The sequence below is a fragment of the Aulonocara stuartgranti genome, assembly GCF_965226115.1.
Source record: "Aulonocara stuartgranti genome assembly, chromosome: 20".
Taxonomy (NCBI): Eukaryota; Metazoa; Chordata; class Actinopteri; order Cichliformes; family Cichlidae; genus Aulonocara; species Aulonocara stuartgranti.
The window spans coordinates 6,045,280-6,067,298 of record NC_138956.1 but is presented as its reverse complement, the minus strand read 5'-3'; the positions used below and the strand labels follow the sequence as shown (position 1 = coordinate 6,067,298).

The 22,019-nt window shown below is 39.8% G+C and overlaps 2 protein-coding genes across 2 annotated transcripts; one reads left to right on the top strand and one right to left on the bottom strand.

Moving 5' to 3' along the window:
* The first annotated feature begins 300 nt into the window (after positions 1-300).
* Positions 301-6,143, top strand: LOC309697405 (uncharacterized protein). Its single transcript, XM_082519286.1, has 11 exons — positions 301-641; positions 1,347-1,478; positions 1,635-1,772; positions 2,471-2,602; positions 2,767-2,904; positions 3,775-3,906; positions 4,063-4,200; positions 4,862-4,993; positions 5,150-5,287; positions 5,629-5,766; positions 5,868-6,143. Exons 1-11 carry the CDS (start codon positions 626-628, stop codon positions 5,882-5,884), a joined length of 1,251 nt encoding a protein of 416 aa, XP_082375412.1. The 5' UTR covers positions 301-625; the 3' UTR covers positions 5,885-6,143.
* A 13,391-nt stretch (positions 6,144-19,534) lies between these two features.
* Positions 19,535-21,476, bottom strand: LOC309697587 (transposable element Hobo transposase). The gene is made up of 2 exons (XM_082519615.1): positions 20,156-21,476; positions 19,535-20,070 (listed from the first exon to the last, which is right to left on the bottom strand). The coding sequence occupies exon 1, from the start codon at positions 21,253-21,255 to the stop codon at positions 20,170-20,172; it is 1,086 nt and encodes a 361-aa protein (XP_082375741.1). The 5' UTR covers positions 21,256-21,476; the 3' UTR covers positions 19,535-20,070; positions 20,156-20,169.
* Between the last annotated feature and the right edge of the window lie 543 nt (positions 21,477-22,019).

Sequence of the window (22,019 nt, the reverse complement as noted above, 5' to 3'; positions counted from 1 at the left end):
AAAAAAAGAGGTGAACATGGACAAAAGCTCGTCTACAGTTTGTATATTGATTGCAGCACTTTGTGCATTGGTGCACTTTGGCACGGCTTTTTCTAAGGTGAAACCTAAACCTGACGTTTTAATAAGTGAGTTTCTTTTGAGTATTGTTTCTTTCTGAAATGTGCATGTTTGTCACCTCAGCTGTCACCTGATTTACCACAGCTGATCCATATCCTTTTTTGCCTCACTGCCTTGGGCTACTGTGGCTCAAGAGTTGGCAGTTTGTCCTGTGATCTGATGGTTGCCAGTTCAAGCCCCAGCTCGGACAGTCTTGGTCGTTGTGTACTTGGGCAAGACACTTCACCTGTTGCCTACTGGTGGTGGTCAGAGTGCCCGGTGGTGCCAGCGGCCTCAAGACATTTTGATTCATTTGCTGCAGGGTTCAATAAGATTTTTCAGAGGGACAACCTAACGCACACTCTGGTTAGAGTTCTTGGTCACTTTTGATTTCTCATTTCTTTCAGCAAAGCCAGGAGTGTGTCCTCGCAAACGCTGGGACTTTGGGCTGTGTGTTGAATCTTGCTCCAATGACTATGACTGTCGCGGTAAAGAGAAGTGCTGCCCCAAAGGATGTGGACGTGAGTGCATGGCTCCTGTCGGAGGTGAGAGATGAACAAAGTAGCAAAGATCACTCCAAAGTGAAAATTATCTGCAAGATATTTCATTTATTATATCATCTACAATAGAAAGAAGAGACAAAGAATGATTGCAAAGGATGTCTCTACCTGACTTATTTAATTGAACTATAAAAAAACATTTACTTGCAACTTCATGAAACTTGACAGGTCAAGAGGTCAGTTTTAAATATGTACGTTGTATATACATACATATATGTGTGTGTGTGTGTGTGTGTGTGTGTGTGTGTGTGTGTGTGTGTGTGTGTGTGTGTGTGTGTGTGTGTACGCACATAGGACAAAAAGTATGAGATGGAGGTCCAGCACTGTGACAATCAGAGCAAAACAGAAAGACACGAATTTGAAGTCAGATAGGGTGAAAAAGAAAATTAAATCTTGAGTCAATAGACAGAAATGTCATTGAGACGACAGGGAAAGAGGATGAGTGAAAAGACGGCTGGAGCTAATTAAGCGTTTAAAGACATATTTGCAATTAACTTGAAGATATTTTAACAAGCAAGTTTATTTTGCCTCAGACATGTTCAGTTTATAATCTGCTGCTTACTGTTTATTACTAAAATGTGCATGTTTGGTTTGTTTCATTAAACAGCCAAACTGGCAATCACACAGCATCAGAACTCTTATCTCATTTACCACTTTACCACAGCTGATCTATGTCCTTTTCTGCTTTAGTGCCTCCTCCCAAACCAGAATGTCCACCGCATCTTAATCTTGCTCTGTCACGTAAGGGGTGTAATGACTGTCCTAGAGACCACACATGCTGCGTCTATAATGGTTATGAAGTCTGCGTCCCTCCTGTTCTCAGTACGTCTCACAATGTTTGATTTCTTCTTAAGAGGCTGTGTATTTAATTAAATCTTTTTAAAATATAAGAAGTATTTTAAAAATAATATTTAGGCTACATTTACTGCACTCTCTAGTTGGAGTTCTTTGTTTGTACTAATTTATTTTTCCTATCAGCAAAGCCAGGAGAATGTCCTCGCACGCACCTGACTGTTGGACTGTGCATTGAATTTTGCTCCAATGACTATGACTGTCGCGGTAAAGGGAAGTGCTGCCCCAAAGGATGTGGACGTGAGTGCATGGCTCCTGTCGGAGGTGAGAGATGAACAAAGTAGCAAAGATCACTCCAAAGTGAAAATTATCTGCAAGATATTTCATTTATTATATCATCTACAATAGAAAGAAGAGAAAAAGAGTGATTGCAAAGGATGTCTCTACCTGACTTATTTAATTGAACTATAAAAAAAACATTTACTTGCAACTTCATGAAACTTGAGAGGTCAAGAGGTCAGTTTTAAATATGTACGTTGTATATACATACATATATGTGTGTGTGTGTGTGTGTGTGTGTGTGTGTGTGTGTGTGTGTGTGTGTGTGTGTGTGTGTACGCACATAGGACAAAAAGTATGAGATGGAGGTCCAGCACTGTGACAATCAGAGCAAAACAGAAAGACACGAATTTGAAGTCAGATAGGGTGAAAAAGAAAATTAAATCTTGAGTCAATAGACAGAAATGTCATTGAGACGACAGGGAAAGAGGATGAGTGAAAAGACGGCTGGAGCTAATTAAGCGTTTAAAGACATATTTGCAATTAACTTGAAGATATTTTAACAAGCAAGTTTATTTTGCCTCAGACATGTTCAGTTTATAATCTGCTGCTTACTGTTTATTACTAAAATGTGCATGTTTGGTTTGTTTCATTAAACAGCCAAACTGGCAATCACACAGCATCAGAACTCTTATCTCATCTACCACTTTACCACAGCTGATCTATGTCCTTTTCTGCTTTAGTGCCTCCTCCCAAACCAGAATGTCCACCGCATCTTAATCTTGCTCTGTCACGTAAGGGGTGTAATGACTGTCCTAGAGACCACACATGCTGCGTCTATAATGGTTATGAAGTCTGCGTCCCTCCTGTTCTCAGTACGTCTCACAATGTTTGATTTCTTCTTAAGAGGCTGTGTATTTAATTAAATCTTTTTAAAATTTTAAAATATAAGAAGTAGTTTAAAAATAACATTTAGGCTACATTTACTGCACTCTCTAGTTGGAGTTCTTTGTTTGTACTAATTTATTTTTCCTATCAGCAAAGCCAGGAGAATGTCCTCGCACGCACCTGACTGTTGGACTGTGTGGTAAACTTTGCTCCAATGACAGTGACTGTCCCGGTAAACAGAAGTGCTGCTCTACCAAATGTGGACGTAATTGCATGGCACCATACATAGGTGAGAGATGAGCAAAGTATTCTTGCACACTTAACCCATGTGTGACCCTCGTGAAAAAAGGGACCCGTGTTTTTTTAAAAACGCTGGGACTTTGGACTGTGTGTTGAATCTTGCTCTCATGACTATGACTGTCCCGATAACGAGAAGTGCTGCCCCAATGGATGTGGACGTGAGTGCATGGCTCCTGTTGGAGGTGAGAGATGAACAAAGTAGCAAAGATCACTCCAAAGTGAAAATTATCTGCAAGATATTTCGTTTATTATATCATCTACAATAGAAAGAAGAGAAAAAGAGTGATTGCAAAGGATGTCTCTACCTGACTTATTTAATTGAACTATAAAAAAACATTTACTTGCAACTTCATGAAACTTGACAGGTCAAGAGGTCAGTTTTAAATATGTACGTTGTATATACATACATATATGTGTGTGTGTGTGTGCGTGTGTGTGTGTGTGTGTGTGTGTACGCACATAGGACAAAAAGTATGAGATGGAGGTCCAGCACTGTGACAATCAGAGCAAAACAGAAAGACACGAATTTGAAGTCAGATAGGGTGAAAAAGAAAATTAAATCTTGAGTCAATAGACAGAAATGTCATTGAGACGACAGGGAAAGAGGATGAGTGAAAAGACGGCTGGAGCTAATTAAGCGTTTAAAGACATATTTGCAATTAACTTGAAGATATTTTAACAAGCAAGTTTATTTTGCCTCAGACATGTTCAGTTTATAATCTGCTGCTTACTGTTTATTACTAAAATGTGCATGTTTGGTTTGTTTCATTAAACAGCCAAACTGGCAATCACACAGCATCAGAACTCTTATCTCATTTACCACTTTACCACAGCTGATCTATGTCCTTTTCTGCTTTAGTGCCTCCTCCCAAACCAGAATGTCCACCGCATCTTAATCTTGCTCTGTCACGTAAGGGGTGTAATGACTGTCCTAGAGACCACACATGCTGCGTCTATAATGGTTATGAAGTCTGCGTCCCTCCTGTTCTCAGTACGTCTCACAATGTTTGATTTCTTCTTAAGAGGCTGTGTATTTAATTAAATCTTTTTAAAATATAAGAAGTATTTTAAAAATAATATTTAGGCTACATTTACTGCACTCTCTAGTTGGAGTTCTTTGTTTGTACTAATTTATTTTTCCTGTCAGCAAAGCCAGGAGTATGTCCTCGCAGGCACCTGACTGTTGGACTGTGTGGTAAACTTTGCTCCAATGACTATGACTGTCGCGGTAAAGAGAAGTGCTGCCCCAATGGATGTGGACGTGAGTGCATGGCTCCTGTCGGAGGTGAGAGATGAACAAAGTAGCAAAGATCACTCCAAAGTGAAAATTATCTGCAAGATATTTCATTTATTATATCATCTACAATAGAAAGAAGAGAAAAAGAATGATTGCAAAGGATGTCTCTACCTGACTTATTTAATTGAACTATAAAAAAACATTTACTTGCAACTTCATGAAACTTGACAGGTCAAGAGGTCAGTTTTAAATATGTACGTTGTATATACATACGTGTGTGTGTGTGTGTGTGTGTGTGTGTGTACGCACATAGGACAAAAAGTATGAGATGGAGGTCCAGCACTGTGACAATCAGAGCAAAACAGAAAGACACGAATTTGAAGTCAGATAGGGTGAAAAAGAAAATTAAATCTTGAGTCAATAGACAGAAATGTCATTGAGACGACAGGGAAAGAGGATGAGTGAAAAGACGGCTGGAGCTAATTAAGCGTTTAAAGACATATTTGCAATTAACTTGAAGATATTTTAACAAGCAAGTTTATTTTGCCTCAGACATGTTCAGTTTATAATCTGCTGCTTACTGTTTATTACTAAAATGTGCATGTTTGGTTTGTTTTATTAAACAGCCAAACTGGCAATCACACAGCATCAGAACTCTTATCTCATTTACCACTTTACCACAGCTGATCTATGTCCTTTTCTGCTTTAGTGCCTCCTCCCAAACCAGAATGTCCACCGCATCTTAATCTTGCTCTGTCACGTAAGGGGTGTAATGACTGTCCTATAGACCACACATGCTGCGTCTATAATGGTTATGAAGTCTGCGTCCCTCCTGTTCTCAGTATGTCTCACAATGTTTGATTTCTTCTTAAGAGGCTGTGTATTTAATTAAATCTTTTTAAAATATAAGAAGTATTTTAAAAATAATATTTAGGCTACATTTACTGCACTCTCTAGTTGGAGTTCTTTGTTTGTACTAATTTATTTTTCCTATCAGCAAAGCCAGGAGTGTGTCCTCGCAGGCACCTGACTGTTGGACTGTGCGTTGAATTTTGCTCCAATGACAGCGACTGTCCCGGTAAACAGAAGTGCTGCTCTACCAGATGTGGACGTAAATGCATGGCACCATACATAGGTGAGAGATGAGCAAAGTAATCTTGCACACTTAACCCATGTGGGTTAAGACCCAAACGGGTCCCTTTTTTTACGAGGGTCACACATGGGTTAATGAATCAAACTGAGAAAAAAATGAAAAAATAAATAATTTGATATACATTTGCTTGGGACTGCGTGGAACTTGAGAGGGCAAGAGGTGGTTTATTTCCAGGAAAGTTGTGTTACATTTCTTCATGATGACCTGGTTGTTTCGGTACTGCAAACACCCTCATGGTCATTAATTCATTTGAGGGTTTAGTAATCTAATGAGATCATATCTAGAGGGAGAGTTTTTCTTTAATGTTTTCTTATTCTTTTCAGTGAAACCAGGAGTGTGTCCTCACAGACGCTTCGATAACATAATGTGTGGCGAATTTTGCTCTAATGATAGTGACTGCCCCAATAATGAGAAGTGCTGCTTCAGTGGATGTGGTCATCAGTGCATGGCGCCTTACACGGGTGAGATATGAACAAAGTACCAAACACTCCCTAAACACTTTTCAAGTGGTTTAAGGAATTGTGTAACTAAGCCTATTCTTGACTTTGGTGTGTCTGTAAAGACTGGTACCTTGTCTGAGGCCTCCACATGTGTGCCGAGTACTACTATCGTGATGGTCAGGGTCCAGGACATCAGACGTGCTGCAGGACAACCTGTGATTACACCTGCAGTGAGCTCTGCTGCCAATCTATAAAAAAACATCATTAAACTTACTGTGACCATCTCTGCAAATGAGTCCAAATCACTTTTTTCTTCTTTAGTGCGATAAGCACTTCCTGTTTCTGATGATAATCATGTCTCTCTGATTTTTTTCAAACTGACATATTTGTCTTACAAATAAAAAACGGTGTGTTGGCATTTTATTCTTGTTCTCTTATTTACAACATGTGAGCTTACTTCAGTGTGAAAATATTGAAGAAACTGTGTTTCACTATGAATAGTATATCTGTTCCATTTCTAATTACATAGTTATAGCATGATGCCTCGTGTGTTTCTTCTTTAAATATATACCAATAAAAATTGCCCCTCACCTGTTGAAATGTAGCAAGAACGGAAAGTGCTTATTGTCAGAGCACAAAATTATCCAGATGGATTATCAAAACATTCTGTTTCTCACTTGTGTCTCAAACTGGATTTTAAAAGCATTCATTCTTTCACAAATCTTTGTAAAAGCAGACTGCATGACTAGGTGCTTAATTTTATGCACCTGCAATAACTGGACTGAAAACCCCTTAATTCAGAAAGAAAGTGTGGCCCCATACTTTCATCAACATAGTGTACCTGCTTGAAAGTGCTTAAAATTGACACGTCACTAATGTAATGAGTCAACAAATCAAATGCAACACTTTATGACACTCAAGTAATTGTATTTACCTTAAAAAGTGTAACTAAAATTAGTGCAAAAAATGGTAAAGGGCTTCCCCATTTATCTACAATCACTAGAATCACTTGGAAAACAAGTGATTTCCTGCTTTGAAATGTAAGAAAAAGAGAAAAGTTCTTTGAAGTGGTGGTGACCAGATGCCTCTCCAAACCACTGGAACACAGCAAGCCTGCTCCACGAATCACCATTAAACCCCCGACCCAGGGACGGTTTTTGAAAGTGTAACCTGACTATGTGAAAACTAAAGCACTGTTAAAACTTGGATTATAGATTTGACATGAGGACATGACTGTATCTGTACTTTATTCGAGTAGTAAACGTCAGTAAAACAAAGGAGCTGATAGTGGACTTCAGCACTAAGCAGGAGAGGAACTACCAGACCCCCGTCATCAACGAGTGCCCAGTGGAGAGAGTGGACAGCTTCAAATACCTCAGAGTTCACATCACGCAGGACCTGTCATGGTCCTGTCACATCAACACCGTGGTGAAAAAGGCCCGTCAGCGTCTCTACCACCTCAGACGCTTGAGAGACTTCCAACTGCCCTCCAAGGTGCTCAAGAACTTTTACTCATGCACCATAGAGAGCATCCTGACGGGAAACATCTTAACCTGGTTCGGGAACAGCACCATGCAGGACAGACGAGCTCTACAGAGGGTTGTGCGGTCAGCTGAGCGCACCATCCGCTCCGAGCTCCCTGACCTGCACTCAATCTACAGCAGGCGGTGCTGGACCAAGGCCAGGAAGATCGTGAAGGACTTCAGCCATCCCAACAACAGACTGTTCTCTCTGTTGAGGTCAGGAAAGCGATTCCGCTCCCTGAAGACCAACACAGAGAGACTGAGGAGGAGCTTCTTCCCGCAGGCGATACGGTCTCTCAATCACACCACCACACAGTACTGACCCACACATACAGTTCTTACACACACACTGGACATTCTGGACATTGTTTTCACTTCATCACTTAAATCACTTTAAGCACATTTGCACTGCACAAGACATAATGTGGATTGCACAACACTGGTCACTATATTCTTCATTACCAGTTGTACAGCTGCTGTTATTGTGTATATATATATACATATTTAGATTTCTTCATACATTCTTATATAGTTCTATACTGTGTATTGTGTATTTTGTTGTACAGTTATTTTCAACTTTAATTTATATATTTATCTTATTCTTTCCCAGTTAAATTTACCCTTCATTCTAATTTGTGTTGTACAGTTATTTCATTTTTAACCTTAATTTTTTATATTTTATTCCTTCCTAGTTAAATTTACCCCTTTTAATTTTACATATTTATTTCCTATCTTATTCATAGCCTTTTCCTTTTTCTTTTTTTTTTCTTTAGGTCACAAGCAGTTGTCTAAGCATTTCACTGCATATCGTACTGTGTATGACTGTGTACGTGACAAATAAAATTTGAATTTGAAATTTGAATTTGAATTTAGTTCTTTCCTGACAATTTTTTGCCTTTTCTCCTTACATTTTCAAAACATGCTTTTTACTTTTGGTTTGATGCATTTGACGCGAGTTATCATTTCCTGTCTTTAAACAACAAACCAATTTGAGCCTGAAAAATAATGCATGAAAGGCAATTCTGTTCATGTATTAATCACCAGGATATGTGGCATGTCCATTTGACAGCTGGTACTTTTTTCACTTTTACTTGAGTAAAGAAGCTTAATCGGTACTTCAACTTTTACTAGAGTAGTTTTTTTTTAGTAGTTTTTTTTTAACAATAGCATCTGTAATTCTACTTAAGTACAGAATATCTGTACTTTTGCCAACTCTGGTCATGAGATGGTAAGGACTACAGATGAATTTAAAAATAAAAAAAGAAAGAAAGAAGGAGCACAGGAAAATAGTGAAGTGCCAGGGGTTGAAGGAACAACTGAGCAGATGTGGATGTCACTTATATGATACAGTTTGAGTTTGTTAATAAGACAAAGCTGAACTGACTTTGTCCATTTTGATGTTGAAACTAAATAGTTCAGATCAGAAAGCTTCTCTGACCATATGAAGGTCTGTATATCAGGCCTGAAATGGAGATCCCACAATTGGAGACGGCACCACAACTTGATCCCCAGGATTAAACTGACGATGTTGTGTGCCACAATCATTCACACTCTTCATTCCAGTCTGTGCCTTTTGCCATAAAACCAACTACAAACAATTGGCGTCTAAATCCATTCACAATGACAGCCAAGGTTTTAAGTGGTTCTGAATCAACCCCATTATCCTTTAATGCAGCCAAGGGTCCATGCGCACTATGTCTGAACACAAGCTCATTAGGGCTCAAGCCTGTGCTCTCCTGGACTGCCTGTGTGTGTAATGTTTATGAGAACTCCTTACTGAAACTGGATGTAAATATTTGACTCTGTTTCTCATCTTAATATAATACCTCTCATAATGCATTCTTGAATGATTTTTTCATCGTTTAGGGGGAACAAAACCGATTGCTTGGTAGACCTGTCTTAAATTGTTTCATTACAGAAGACTGTTCCTTTTCTTAAATACAGGTTATCAGCTTAAAGCATTAATTTTTATCAAAAGCATTAGTTATTAAAAAAATGTACAGTTTTAAGAAATTATAAAAAAAAAATCTTGCTACTTGGTCCTTTGATCTTAAGAATTTAAAAATATGGTTAATTTTTTAATGCATTTTGGCCAATGTTTTTTAACATGAGGGATAAGGATCCTTTTTACTGCGCTGTGTTGTATTGTCCTCCCTGACTAATAACAGTTTGTTATGAGTCTTTCCTTTTAAGTCAACGTTTGCGCCCGTTTTTAAACTTTTATCCCTGGATAAATGCCAGTACTCGCTGTTTAAAGTGTTCTTTGAAAAGTTGATCTCTTGTGGAGATCAACTCGTTTACACATCCATCTCCATCCTTTAAAGGAACTTTTGTTTTGTTTTTGTCAGGGCTCTGTGTGCGGGCAGGCGGAGGCGAGGATCCAAATGCAGGACTCGGAGGCTGAATACAACTCAAAAACCTCAGCTTTCTTGCTGGCAGAAAACAAAACGCGAACTGAACAATGAATACTGAGAACAGAAACACACAGGCACAATCTGAGAGTACAACACGACACTGAGCAAAGGCAAACACAGGGCTAATATACACAGGGGAGTAATCAGGGAATGGGAAACAGGAGAGAGACACAGCTGGGAGAGGTTAGGGCTAACGAGACAGGGGAGCGAAGCTGGACACACTGACATAAGACATAATCTTTCAAAATAAAACAGGAACCAATAAACAAAGACGCAGACTAAGAAACATGGACTTTACACGGGCAGAATTAACCCTAACCCAGAATAAGCTGGAACATACTAAATATCATCATCATCATCACCTGACAATAGATCAAGACAATAACCAAAAATACAAAATCAAACCAAAACATGAGAACTCAAAATGCTGGGTCAGAACTGACCCAGAACCATGACAGTTTTTTTCAACATTTCAGTAATACATGTGAGGGACGCCTATTTTTTTTAAAACCTGGCTTCAAAGAGCAGAGGTAATCCTGAGGTATTTATTCAGCAACCTTACATTATGTACTCCTTCTTAACCAGCTGTATCAATTCTTTCAAATTAGGCTGTAAAAGCCTTCTTGTTGTTTGTTTATCGTTGTTGTACTCCAGCTTTTTACCTGTTTGGTTACCTGAGTTTTCAGTGTTAGCTGACTGGATGAAAGCATCCTTCTGTTCTCACAAAATTTGACCTGCACCTTTGCTCAAAAATGTGTTTCACTCTATCTGACTCTGTGTGCTCAATATAATCAAGGATCCACTAGAATCTGCTTGTTTTAAGAATCTTATATATCCACTCACTTAAAAAGAACAAAAAACAAACAAACAACAAACAAACAAAAAACCATTTAGCTAACCTTAAACAATACCATTTACTTTTAAGAGTTTAGAAAAGGTTACAGCTGTGCAGCGTACAGCTGTTTTACACAAATACAGCGTTTGTGAAAATGTCTGTTGTGTCATTGAGCTCATTTCAGTGAAACAGCTCTTCTCAGTGAAGTGATGAGAGACAGTGTTCTGCTTTTCTGACGATGGACCTGACCTCTGCCTTTTATACTAGTGAACACCACATTACTTAAAGTATTATTTATAAGTGTTCATTTGTCTCATCATAAGTACATTTACTTGTTTTTGTTAGGAATGTTTCCCCACTTTTGATCACTTTGGACTATTTCTTATGCCATAAAAGAACTGCTTAAACACTCAAACCTTACATGTAGTACAAACATATTGTGTTTTGGGCTGGTACTGTACATCCTGACAGAGTACAGTAGATTATGTGTGCTGGCACCACCTTATCACAATCAGGGGACCGAATCAGATAGTCTGGCCGTCCAGTCTCCCAGCAGAGTGATCTGAAATCTAATACAGACTAAACTGTGTATCACCTCATGCTCATGCAGAAGGAAAATACAGTTGTGCAGACTCATATTATCTCACTAAGTTGTCCCTATCACGTCTCTCATGGTGAATGGACCTCACGCAGTGATGTTTCTGATGTCTCATAGAAACAGACGAATCATCAACAACAATAGAAGAAGAAAAGTTTGTGCAAGAAATGAAAGAAAAAAAACCTTAAAACGCATTGATGGTAATGTGATCAAATATAGTGCATTAATTTGTTATCCTAAAAAAACAGCAAAATCACTTAGACTATTAGAGACTGAATGGAATTCTAGTAAGAGGTGAACAAAAACAAGGGATATCTATACAACCCTGAGGAAGAACAAGGAGAAAAAACAACAATAAAAAGACGATAAAGAACACTTTACAGCTAAGGATAATTTTGTTATATGAATGTCATAGTGAGTTGACTCCTCCTTATCTAAAGGCACATTCTGGTCCTATCTGAACCACAGGAACAGAAAAAATAAAAATAAAATAAACAAGGATACAAAGCACATAAAGAAACAAAAGATATTGTGATTGTGTTGTCCAGTTCTCTTTCTAAGAACTTTTAAAAATCTTGGTTACCAACAAGGTTCAACAGTATAAAAATAAAGTTAACATTGGGATAAAGTGGTGTTAATTTCTCCATGACTATGTGGTTGTTGTCATGCTGGATAATAAAGATAATGAAAACTGCCTAGTGGTTTGACTAAGATGTAAACACAAAATTTGTATCATCATTTGAGCAACAAGGAACATAAAAAAACTAAATGTGTGTGATATGAAACCTTATCAGACAGAATATAAGACCACAAGCACAGTGATCCATCATCCTTTAACTGGCTGCTCAGTCAGTGGTTGCGGACAGTCTTTTTTTAAAAAAAAAAGAGGTGAACATGGACAAAAGCTCGTCTACAGTTTGTATATTGATTGTAGCACTTTGTGCATTGGTGCACTTTGGCACGGCTTTTTCTAGGGTGGAACCTGAACCTGACGTTTTAATAAGTGAGTTTCTTTTGAGTATTGTTTCTTTCTGAAATGTGCATGTTTGTCACCTCAGCTGTCACCTGATTTACCACAGCTGATCCATATCCTTTTTTGCCTCACTGCCTCGGGCTACTGTGGCTCAAGAGTTGGCAGTTTGTCCTGTGATCTGATGGTTGCCGGTTCAAGCCCCAGCTCGGACAGTCTTGGTCGTTGTGTACTTGGGCAAGACACTTCACCTGTTGCCTACTGGTGGTGGTCGTGGTACCAGTGTCCGGCGACCTCAAGACATTTTGATTGATTTGCTGCAGGGTTCAATAAGATTTTTCAGAGGGACAACCTAACGCACACTCTGGTTAGAGTTCTTGGTCACTTTTGATTTCTCATTTCTTTCAGCAAAGCCAGGAGTGTGTCCTCGCAAACGCTGGAACTTTGGACTTTGTGAAGAATTCATTGAATCTTGCTCTCATGACTATGACTGTCCCAATAACGAGAAGTGCTGCCCCAATGGATGTGGAAATGAGTGCATGGCTCCTGTCGGAGGTGAGCATGTTTGGTTTGTTTCATTAAACAGCCAAACTGGCAATCACACAGCATCAGAACTCTTATCTCATTTACCACTTTACCACAGCTGATCTATGTCCTTTTCTGCTTTAGTGCCTCCTCCCAAACCAGAATGTCCACCGCATCTTAATCTTGCTCTGTCACGTAAGGGGTGTAATGACTGTCCTAGAGACCACACATGCTGCGTCTATAATGGTTATGAAGTCTGCGTCCCTCCTGTTCTCAGTACGTCTCACAATGTTTGATTTCTTCTTAAGAGGCTGTGTATTTAATTAAATCTTTTTAAAATTTTAAAATATAAGAAGTAGTTTAAAAATAATATTTAGGCTACATTTACTGCACTCTCTAGTTGGAGTTCTTTGTTTGTACTAATTTATTTTTCCTATCAGCAAAGCCAGGAGAATGTCCTCGCACGCACCTGACTGTTGGACTGTGTGTTGAATCTTGCTCTAATGACAGTCACTGTCCCGATAACGAGAAGTGCTGCCCCAATGGATGTGGAAATGAGTGCATGGCTCCTGTTGGAGGTGAGAGATAAACAAAGTAGCAAAGATCACTCCAAAGTGAAAATTATCTGCAAGATATTTCGTTTATTATATCATCTACAATAGAAAGAAGAGACAAAGAATGATTGCAAAGGATGTCTCTACCTGACTTATTTAATTGAACTATAAAAAAAACATTTACTTGCAACTTCATGAAACTTGAGAGGTCAAGAGGTCAGTTTTAAATATGTACGTTGTATATACATACATATATGTGTGTGTGTGTGTGTGCGTGTGTGTGTGTGTGTGTGTGTGTGTGTGTGTGTACGCACATAGGACAAAAAGTATGAGATGGAGGTCCAGCACTGTGACAATCAGAGCAAAACAGAAAGACACGAATTTGAAGTCAGATAGGGTGAAAAAGAAAATTAAATCTTGAGTCAATAGACAGAAATGTCATTGAGACGACAGGGAAAGAGGATGAGTGAAAAGACGGCTGGAGCTAATTAAGCGTTTAAAGACATATTTGCAATTAACTTGAAGATATTTTAACAAGCAAGTTTATTTTGCCTCAGACATGTTCAGTTTATAATCTGCTGCTTACTGTTTATTACTAAAATGTGCATGTTTGGTTTGTTTCATTAAACAGCCAAACTGGCAATCACACAGCATCAGAACTCTTATCTCATTTACCACTTTACCACAGCTGATCTATGTCCTTTTCTGCTTTAGTGCCTCCTCCCAAACCAGAATGTCCACCGCATCTTAATCTTGCTCTGTCACGTAAGGGGTGTAATGACTGTCCTAGAGACCACACATGCTGCGTCTATAATGGTTATGAAGTCTGCGTCCCTCCTGTTCTCAGTACGTCTCACAATGTTTGATTTCTTCTTAAGAGGCTGTGTATTTAATTAAATCTTTTTAAAATATAAGAAGTAGTTTAAAAATAACATTTAGGCTACATTTACTGCACTCTCTAGTTGGAGTTCTTTGTTTGTACTAATTTATTTTTCCTATCAGCAAAGCCAGGAGAATGTCCTCGCACGCACCTGACTGTTGGACTGTGTGGTGAACTTTGCTCCAATGACAGTGACTGTCCCGGTAAACAGAAGTGCTGCTCTACCAAATGTGGACGTAATTGCATGGCACCATACATAGGTGAGAGATGAGCAAAGTATTCTTGCACACTTAACCCATGTGCGACCCTCGTGAAAAAAGGGACCCATGCATTTCACGAAATTTCACGAATGCATGGCACCTATGTATGGTGCCATGCATTCATGTCACACATGGGTTATCTAATGAGATCACATCTAGAGGGAGAGTTTTTCTTTAATGTTTTCTTATTCTTTTCAGTGAAACCAGGAGTGTGTCCTCACAGACGCTTCGATAACATAATGTGTGGCGAATTTTGCTCTAATGATAGTGACTGCCCCGATAATGAGAAGTGCTGCTTCAGTGGATGTGGTCATCAGTGCATGGCGCCTTACACGGGTGAGATATGAACAAAGTACCAAACACTCCCTAAACACTTTTCAAGTGGTTTAAGGAATTGTGTAACTAAGCCTATTCTTGACTTTGGTGTGTCTGTAAAGACTGGGATCTGTACCTTGTCTGAGGCCTCCACATGTGTACCGAGTACTACTATCGTGATGGTCAGGGTCCAGGACATCAGACGTGCTGCAGGACAACCTGTGATTACACCTGCAGTGAGCTCTGCTGCCAATCTATAAAAAAAACATCATTAAACTTACTGTGACCATCTCTGCAAATGAATCCAAAGTGCGATAAGCACTTCCTGTTTCTGATGATAATCATGTCTCTCTGATTTTTTTCAAACTGACATATTTGTCTTACAAATAAAAAACGGTGTGTTGGCATTTTATTCTTGTTCTCTTATTTACAACATGTGAGCTTACTTCAGTGTGAAAATATTGAAGAAACTGTGTTTCACTATGAATAGTATATCTGTTCCATTTCTAATTACATAGTTATAGCATGATGCCTCGTGTGTTTCTTCTTTATATATATACCAATAAAAATTGCCCCTCACCTGTTGAACTGTAGCAAGAACGGAAAGTGCTTATTGTCAGAACACAAAATTATCCAGATGGATTATCAAATCATTCTGTTTCTCACTTGTGTCTCAAACTGGATTTTAAAAGCATTCATTCTTTCACAAATCTTTGTAAAAGCAGACTGCATGACTAGGTGCTTAATTTTATGCACCTGCGATAACTGGACTGAAAACCCCTGAATTCAGAAAGAAAGTGTGGCCCCATACTTTCATCAACATAGTGTACCTGCTTGAAAGTGCTTAAAATTGACACGTCACTAATGTAATGAGTCAACAAATCAAATGCAACACTTTATGACACTCAAGTAATTGTATTTACCTTAAAAAGTGTAACTAAAATTAGTGCAAAAAATGGTAGAGGGCTTCCCCATTTATCTACAATCACTAGAATCGCTTGGAAAACAAGTGATTTCCTGCTTTGAAATGTAAGAAAAAGTTCCCTCTAAACCTGAAGGGAAAAAGAAGAAATACACACATGTAAAGGAAGCTCTTAAAACATGTGATTATCCTAATTGGGCTTTCATCAAGTAAGCAAAGATGCACAGAAAAGAAGATCAGAGACCAACTAGGGAGGATAAGAAAGACAAACGCAACAACATTGTCATCCCCTATGTAACCGTTTTATCAGAAAAACTCAGGAGAGTCTTCTCCAAGCACGACATCACAGTTTACTTCAGACCCAGCAACACACTCAGACAAAAACTGGTTCATCCCAAACACAAAACTCCTAAACACAATCTTAACAATGTAGTATATGCTGTACAGTGTAGTGAGAAATGCCTAGACCTCTACATTGGAGAGACCAAACAGCCACTTCATAAACGCATGTCACAACATAGAAGAGCCACCTCAAGACTCAGCTGTCCATCTACATCTAAAGGACAAAGGCCACTCCTTCGAGGACACCAGTGTTCACATTTGGGACAGAGAAGAAAGATGGTTTGAAAGAGGAGTGAAAGAAGCCATTTATGTCCACTGTGAGCGACCATCTTTGAACAGAGGCGGTGGTTTACGACACCAACTGTCAGACGCCAATACAGTTTTAAGATCACCTCCCAGACGCCTTAACACCCACTCACCTGATGAGAGGTGTAACATCTTCAAGCAACTTAAAGAAGTCCAGACGCTTTTCTTTCCAAGCTCCTTAGCCATATTGTGAAAAATGCAAAACAAATTGAGGTAGACTAAGTATATTAGTTAAAGACTGATATTCCGCTATTTAGCGCAAGATAAACAAGTTAGTTTGCTGTAATGTCACAGGTTTAAAGCCATAGTTCGGTTATATCAACTAGATATAGTTGATATGTGTGACCCCCCTTTTGTGAGTGTGGACGTTTCCTCTCGTTGCTCTTTAAATGCTTTGCTTCTTTTATTGTTTTTTATCGATTTTTATGCTTATTTTTTCCCTTTTTTCCATATGAGCTTACCTGCGATAGCTTCTGGACACTTATAGATCATTAGGACTAAAGCGTTCTTAACAGAAACAGCAACATTTTTATAGTTACCGTATCTTCAGCGCTCCGTGTGTCTGTGGCCTACACACAGCTAAAGCCTGATTACAGCGTCTGGTCACCGAACAGCCTCAATAGCCTGGAAAGGTGCTAACCGCTAGGCTAACTAGCAACAAGATGCCTTCCCTCTACACAGATGACTACCACAGCCTCCTGCAGAAGATTGCAGTACTGGAGACAAAAATTCATCGCTTAGAAGTAAACGTGGAGGTAAATGGGCTGTGTGGAGATGAAACAACCTTGCTTTTGATTCAAAACAATGGCGATGAGCAAGCTAGTACACAGCTAAGGAGCACAGATAACATGACCAAGAAAGTAGACTCTGTGCATTATAAAAAATCCTCAAGCAATAATCCCCCCTTGGACTGTCTTGGTGCAAAACCAAGACATAAATCATGTCTCCTGGAAGGGGGAGGACGTATCACAGGCAGGGCACAGCGAGCTGAAATCTCTGAAACCGACTGGCCTTCACTTCCTACGAGACAGAAGCTCTTCTACCCCTGTATACGGGAGGAAACAGGACTGGACAACCGTGAATAGGAAGGTTAACAACAAACCTCCAAAACAACTGAATGTGAAACTGCAGAACAGATTTGCTCCACTATCAAAGGACCCTGGATCTATATCGGACAACCATCCATCTAAAAGTAGCGAAGTAAGGTCTGAAAATCTGTTGAAAAGTAAAAGGCCACAGGGAAAGCTAAAGGCTAGGCCTGAAACTCTGATTGTGGGTGACTCTGCCGTAAAGGATGTACAAAGGATGTGCGGTAAGAACACTAAAGTCCTCTGCTTTCCTAAGGATATGGTCAACAACCTGAAGGAGAGAATTCTTCAAATTGCAGATGAATATCCAACTGTGACAAACATTGTTCTGCATACAGGGTCAAACGATGTGTCCAAACAACAGACGGAGGTTCTGAAACCGGACTTTACTGGATTATTAAATACAGTAAACTCTCTGAATGCAGCTGTATTCATCAGTGGACCTTGTCAGGTTTATATTGTTGATTGTCATTTATGCTTAGAGTTTTATAATCAATGTCATGTTGGTAGAGGTTTGATCCTTAGTAGTCTGTGGAGACTCTGTGTGCCTCCCAGATCACTCTGGCATGCAAACACAACTTAAGGTCAGGAGAGAGGTTATATCTGCTTTGTTACGTCCCCACAGGAAAGCCAGGCGAAGAGGGTGGGGGACAGTAACAGTTGGATCCGGGTTGAAATGAAAAGAACGCCAGGCAGAGGTAGTTACCACAAAATATATCTTTATCATAATCAATTAATTCAAAAGAACTTTGCCTACTCGTGTCTTGCTTTTGCTGTGTAGTAAATTGTCTTGAACGTTCCAGCGAATAGGTTTAAGCTACAAACCTATCAGACCTGTACCGCTCGTCAGAGGAGGAGACGAGCGATTCGGCAGGTTGTTTGCACTGAATAAATGGCTTATATCAGCATGTACTGACCACTCAGTGCATTTTATCAACAATTTTAATATTTTTTGGGAATGCAGGCATCTGTTTAAAGCAAATGGATTTAATTTTAACAAGTCAGGGGTGAAACTGTTCACCTCCAACTTGTTTTATTCCATACGTCATCCATCTGTGCTTGGTGCCAAGGCTGAGATAAACAAGGAGTTATCTCATAAAGAGGAACAAACAGTACTCCAAGAACAGACAAAGCCCAGCAGAAACCTTGAGGAGGAGCCTCATCTGCCCCCACCTGGGATGAGCTTCAGAAAGGAGAGACATCAGAGGGGTCCCTATTTGCCTCCAACTCTCTCAACAACACCAACAACCAGGACCAGGGACCATGACCTTCCCTAGTCCCCCAAACCCCTGACAGGCCATCAGCCTCCTCCCGCTCCCTTTCGACCTCCTCGCCACACCTGAAATTCACTGAGGAGATGATGGAGCGGGTCAATGCTGGGCTCAGATCTACCCCCCAGCCCAATCCCTTTTTGTCCCCCATGAACCCCCCACCAGAGCAACCAAAGGTTCGCCATCGAGCCCCGCCTTCAACAGAGCAATCGAAGTTACATTGCCCAGCCTCGCAAATACGGCACAGCCTTTTTTAATGATCTCAGTGAACTGCTGTCTGTGATCTGTGTTGACTGTGTAATTATTGTTGGGGATTTTAACATCCATGTGGACAACCCTCAGGACAAAGGGACTAAAGACCTGAGTAACATTCTGGGCAACTTTGGGCTGACTCAGCATGTAACAGAGGCCACACATAATAGAGGACACACTCTTGACCTACTGATCTCCAAGGGCCTGAACATTTCGAAGGTTACTGTGTCTGATGTGGGCCTGTCTGATCATTACTGTGTTTTCTTTGAAAGTAAAATTTCAGCCCACACAAATATATCAACAACAGTGATCACAAAACGGTGTATAACTGAATACAGTAGTGAGATATTTAACCATGTCTTCCCCTTAACACCTGGCCTGTCCAGAGGTTCAGTCAATGAGCTCGTCAATAGCTTCAATGCTAAAATGTTAAATGTAATGGACACTATTGCTCCCATTAAGGTGAAGGTTATCTCTGGAAGGAAAAAGTCTCCCTGGAGAAACTCCACACTGGTGAAAAATGAAAAAAGAGAGTGTAGGAAAGCTGAGCACAGATGGAGAAAAACAAACCTCCAGGTTCATCCATCCATCCATTCGCTTCTGCTTATCCTCCTCCAGGTTCATTCCAGTTATAATTGTGAAGTTTCTCTTTATAGATGTCAATCTATAAAGAGAAACTTCGCAATTATAATTTACAACTGAGGAGTGCAAGGAGGTAGAGGTCTGCGCGGGAATGTTTTTTTAGTCCCGCTCCCGCCCGCTCCCGCAAGGTTTTGTACCGCACCCGACCGCTCCCGCTGTATATTCAGTCTTTGTTCACCCGCTGCCCGCTTAGAATAATTTTCTACCCGACCCGACCGTTCCCGCTAAATTTAGATCTGGTTTCCAAAATCTCACATTTAAATGGGGTACCACCAAAAAATAGAGATAACAGATAAAACTGCAGGTTGTGCAATGATTGTATTTATTTTTCTTAAACAAGATGCATTTATCTGTCAACTTGCAACATTTATCTTTTAACATGGAAAACGTGTTGCAAAAATAAAATAAATAAAAACGAATACAGCATTGTGGCCTACTTGTTATTTTTATGTAAAATACAAACGTAACATTTTTCTGTCAACACAGTAGGGAAAGTGTCGCGAAAAAAAAAAAAGTCACTTAAAATTGTAAACAAAAGAACAAAATAGTTGGCCACTGCGAAATTAAATGGTTGTTTAAACTATCAGTTTAACGAAAAAATGTCCCAATGTCGAATTCAAGGTCTCTCCTACAAAAGAAAATATGCATATATAAATACAACAATAAACGACATCTCAAAATTATAAACTATTAATCAAATGAACGAAACTTACTTAAAAAATCCAAATTATTTTAAATTTCCATGCAGGAAAAGAATGTCACTGACTGATGAGGGTTTCAGTACTGAACGTCTCTCCTCCAAAATCCGACCACAAAGGCTGAATGCTCTCTCGGAAGGTGCACTCGTTGCCGGGATGCAGAGGACAAATCTTGCAAGGTTGCTCAGGGCAGGGAACTGGGAACTGTTGGAATTCCACCACTGCAAAATGTTTTGTTGACTTGATAATTCAAGTTTCATGGTCCTGTACTCCTGAATCTGAACATCTAGTGATTTTGATCCACATGATTCTTCCTCTTCCTCCCAATCTGAAAATTTATGAAGAACAGTAGGCCTTTTGGCAGGTGTTGGTTCAACATCCTCATCATGTGCATGATCAAACTTTAAATCTTCGATCATCTCCTTGACTCCCTGTATCACATTCTGTCGCCCTCTTTCATCTAACATTCTCAGACCTCGCAGATTTGGTGTCAGAAAGGTTGCTATTTTATAAAGCATGTGAACAGAATGGGATGAAGTGCTGTCTGCTGACAGTAATTCTTTCAGCCGTGTTACACAGACGGTTGCAATTTCAGAGAGCAGAGGGTCTTTTGTGGCTGATGTACAGTGCTCAATTAATCGCACAGACCACGGAAGAACAAGTGAGGCACTGGGAGCTGTGTTATCAGTTTCCAAGTCGTCAGTTGCCTCTTTGAAGGGTTTTAGGAATGATACTAGTAACTTAAGAGTACTGATGCTAATGCGTCCGATCTTGTCATAATTATTGCTCTCAGTCAGCACAGATGCAATGTCTTCGTACTGTTCCAAGACAGAATTTAACATGTCAAAGTTAGAGTTCCATCGTGTCTCTATGGATTGTTTCAGTGACTTTTTAAGCTTGCCCTGCTGTCCTGAGTGTTTGAAATATGTAACCAACTTTTTAACATCAGTCAGAAGGCTAGCGATCTCTGGAGACTTTTCGATTATGGCAGTACCAAACGCACTGGAGAGAGTCACGTTTAGTATGTGCGCTGTGCAGTTTAGCCTCGTGTATTCTCGTAAGGCACTGATCATGTTGGCTCCACGATCTGTGACAAAAATAATCTTTTTGCCCATGTCTGTCGCATCAATGCCAAACACTCTGAGATTCTGCAGCAGGTGCCTTCGAATGTTTTCACCTGTCTTTGAGGTGCTTGGGTCAAAAGGGGCAGCAAAAAGCACTCTTGAATGTAGCTCAGATTGCTCATTAACGTAATGGATGGTTGCAGACAAAAAGGACGTTTTTCGATATGTTTCTGTCCATATGTCTGCTGTAACAGCGCATCCAAACTTCGATATTGTTGTAGTGATTTCCTCCACAACATGTTTACGTAGACTCTGAGCCCTCATTTCAACATTTCTTGACACCGTTGTGGGGTGTGGTAGTATCTCACAGACATCGAATTTTCCTATTCTTGCTGCTGTGTCGACCAAATGTTGGGCCAGCTGTGTGAAGCCTTTTCCAGAGATGGTATCATACGGTCGAATGTCTTGGCAAACAAACTGAACACATTTGTCTCTGGTTTCTTTTTTAAACTTCTCTGGCACCAGCAAAGATTTAGTAAATGCCAGTTTTGTTTGCCCCTTTGTGATGGGACATGAGTGCCGCCTTAAACCTGAGGTTCCAGTCTTGTGACTGCAAAAGGGTAAAACTTTGAGGCATTTATCGCATTGTACAAAGGGTAATTTTTTTCCATTTGTGTCTATGACATGAAAAACACTCCCATACATCAGACTTGCCTGATGTGGGTTTCCTTAAAGTAAACTGACCGTTGTCTAATCCCAGCTGAACGTCGTTCAAGGAAATTGCATCTTCAGTTTGCTCTGCCATGTTGGTAAAG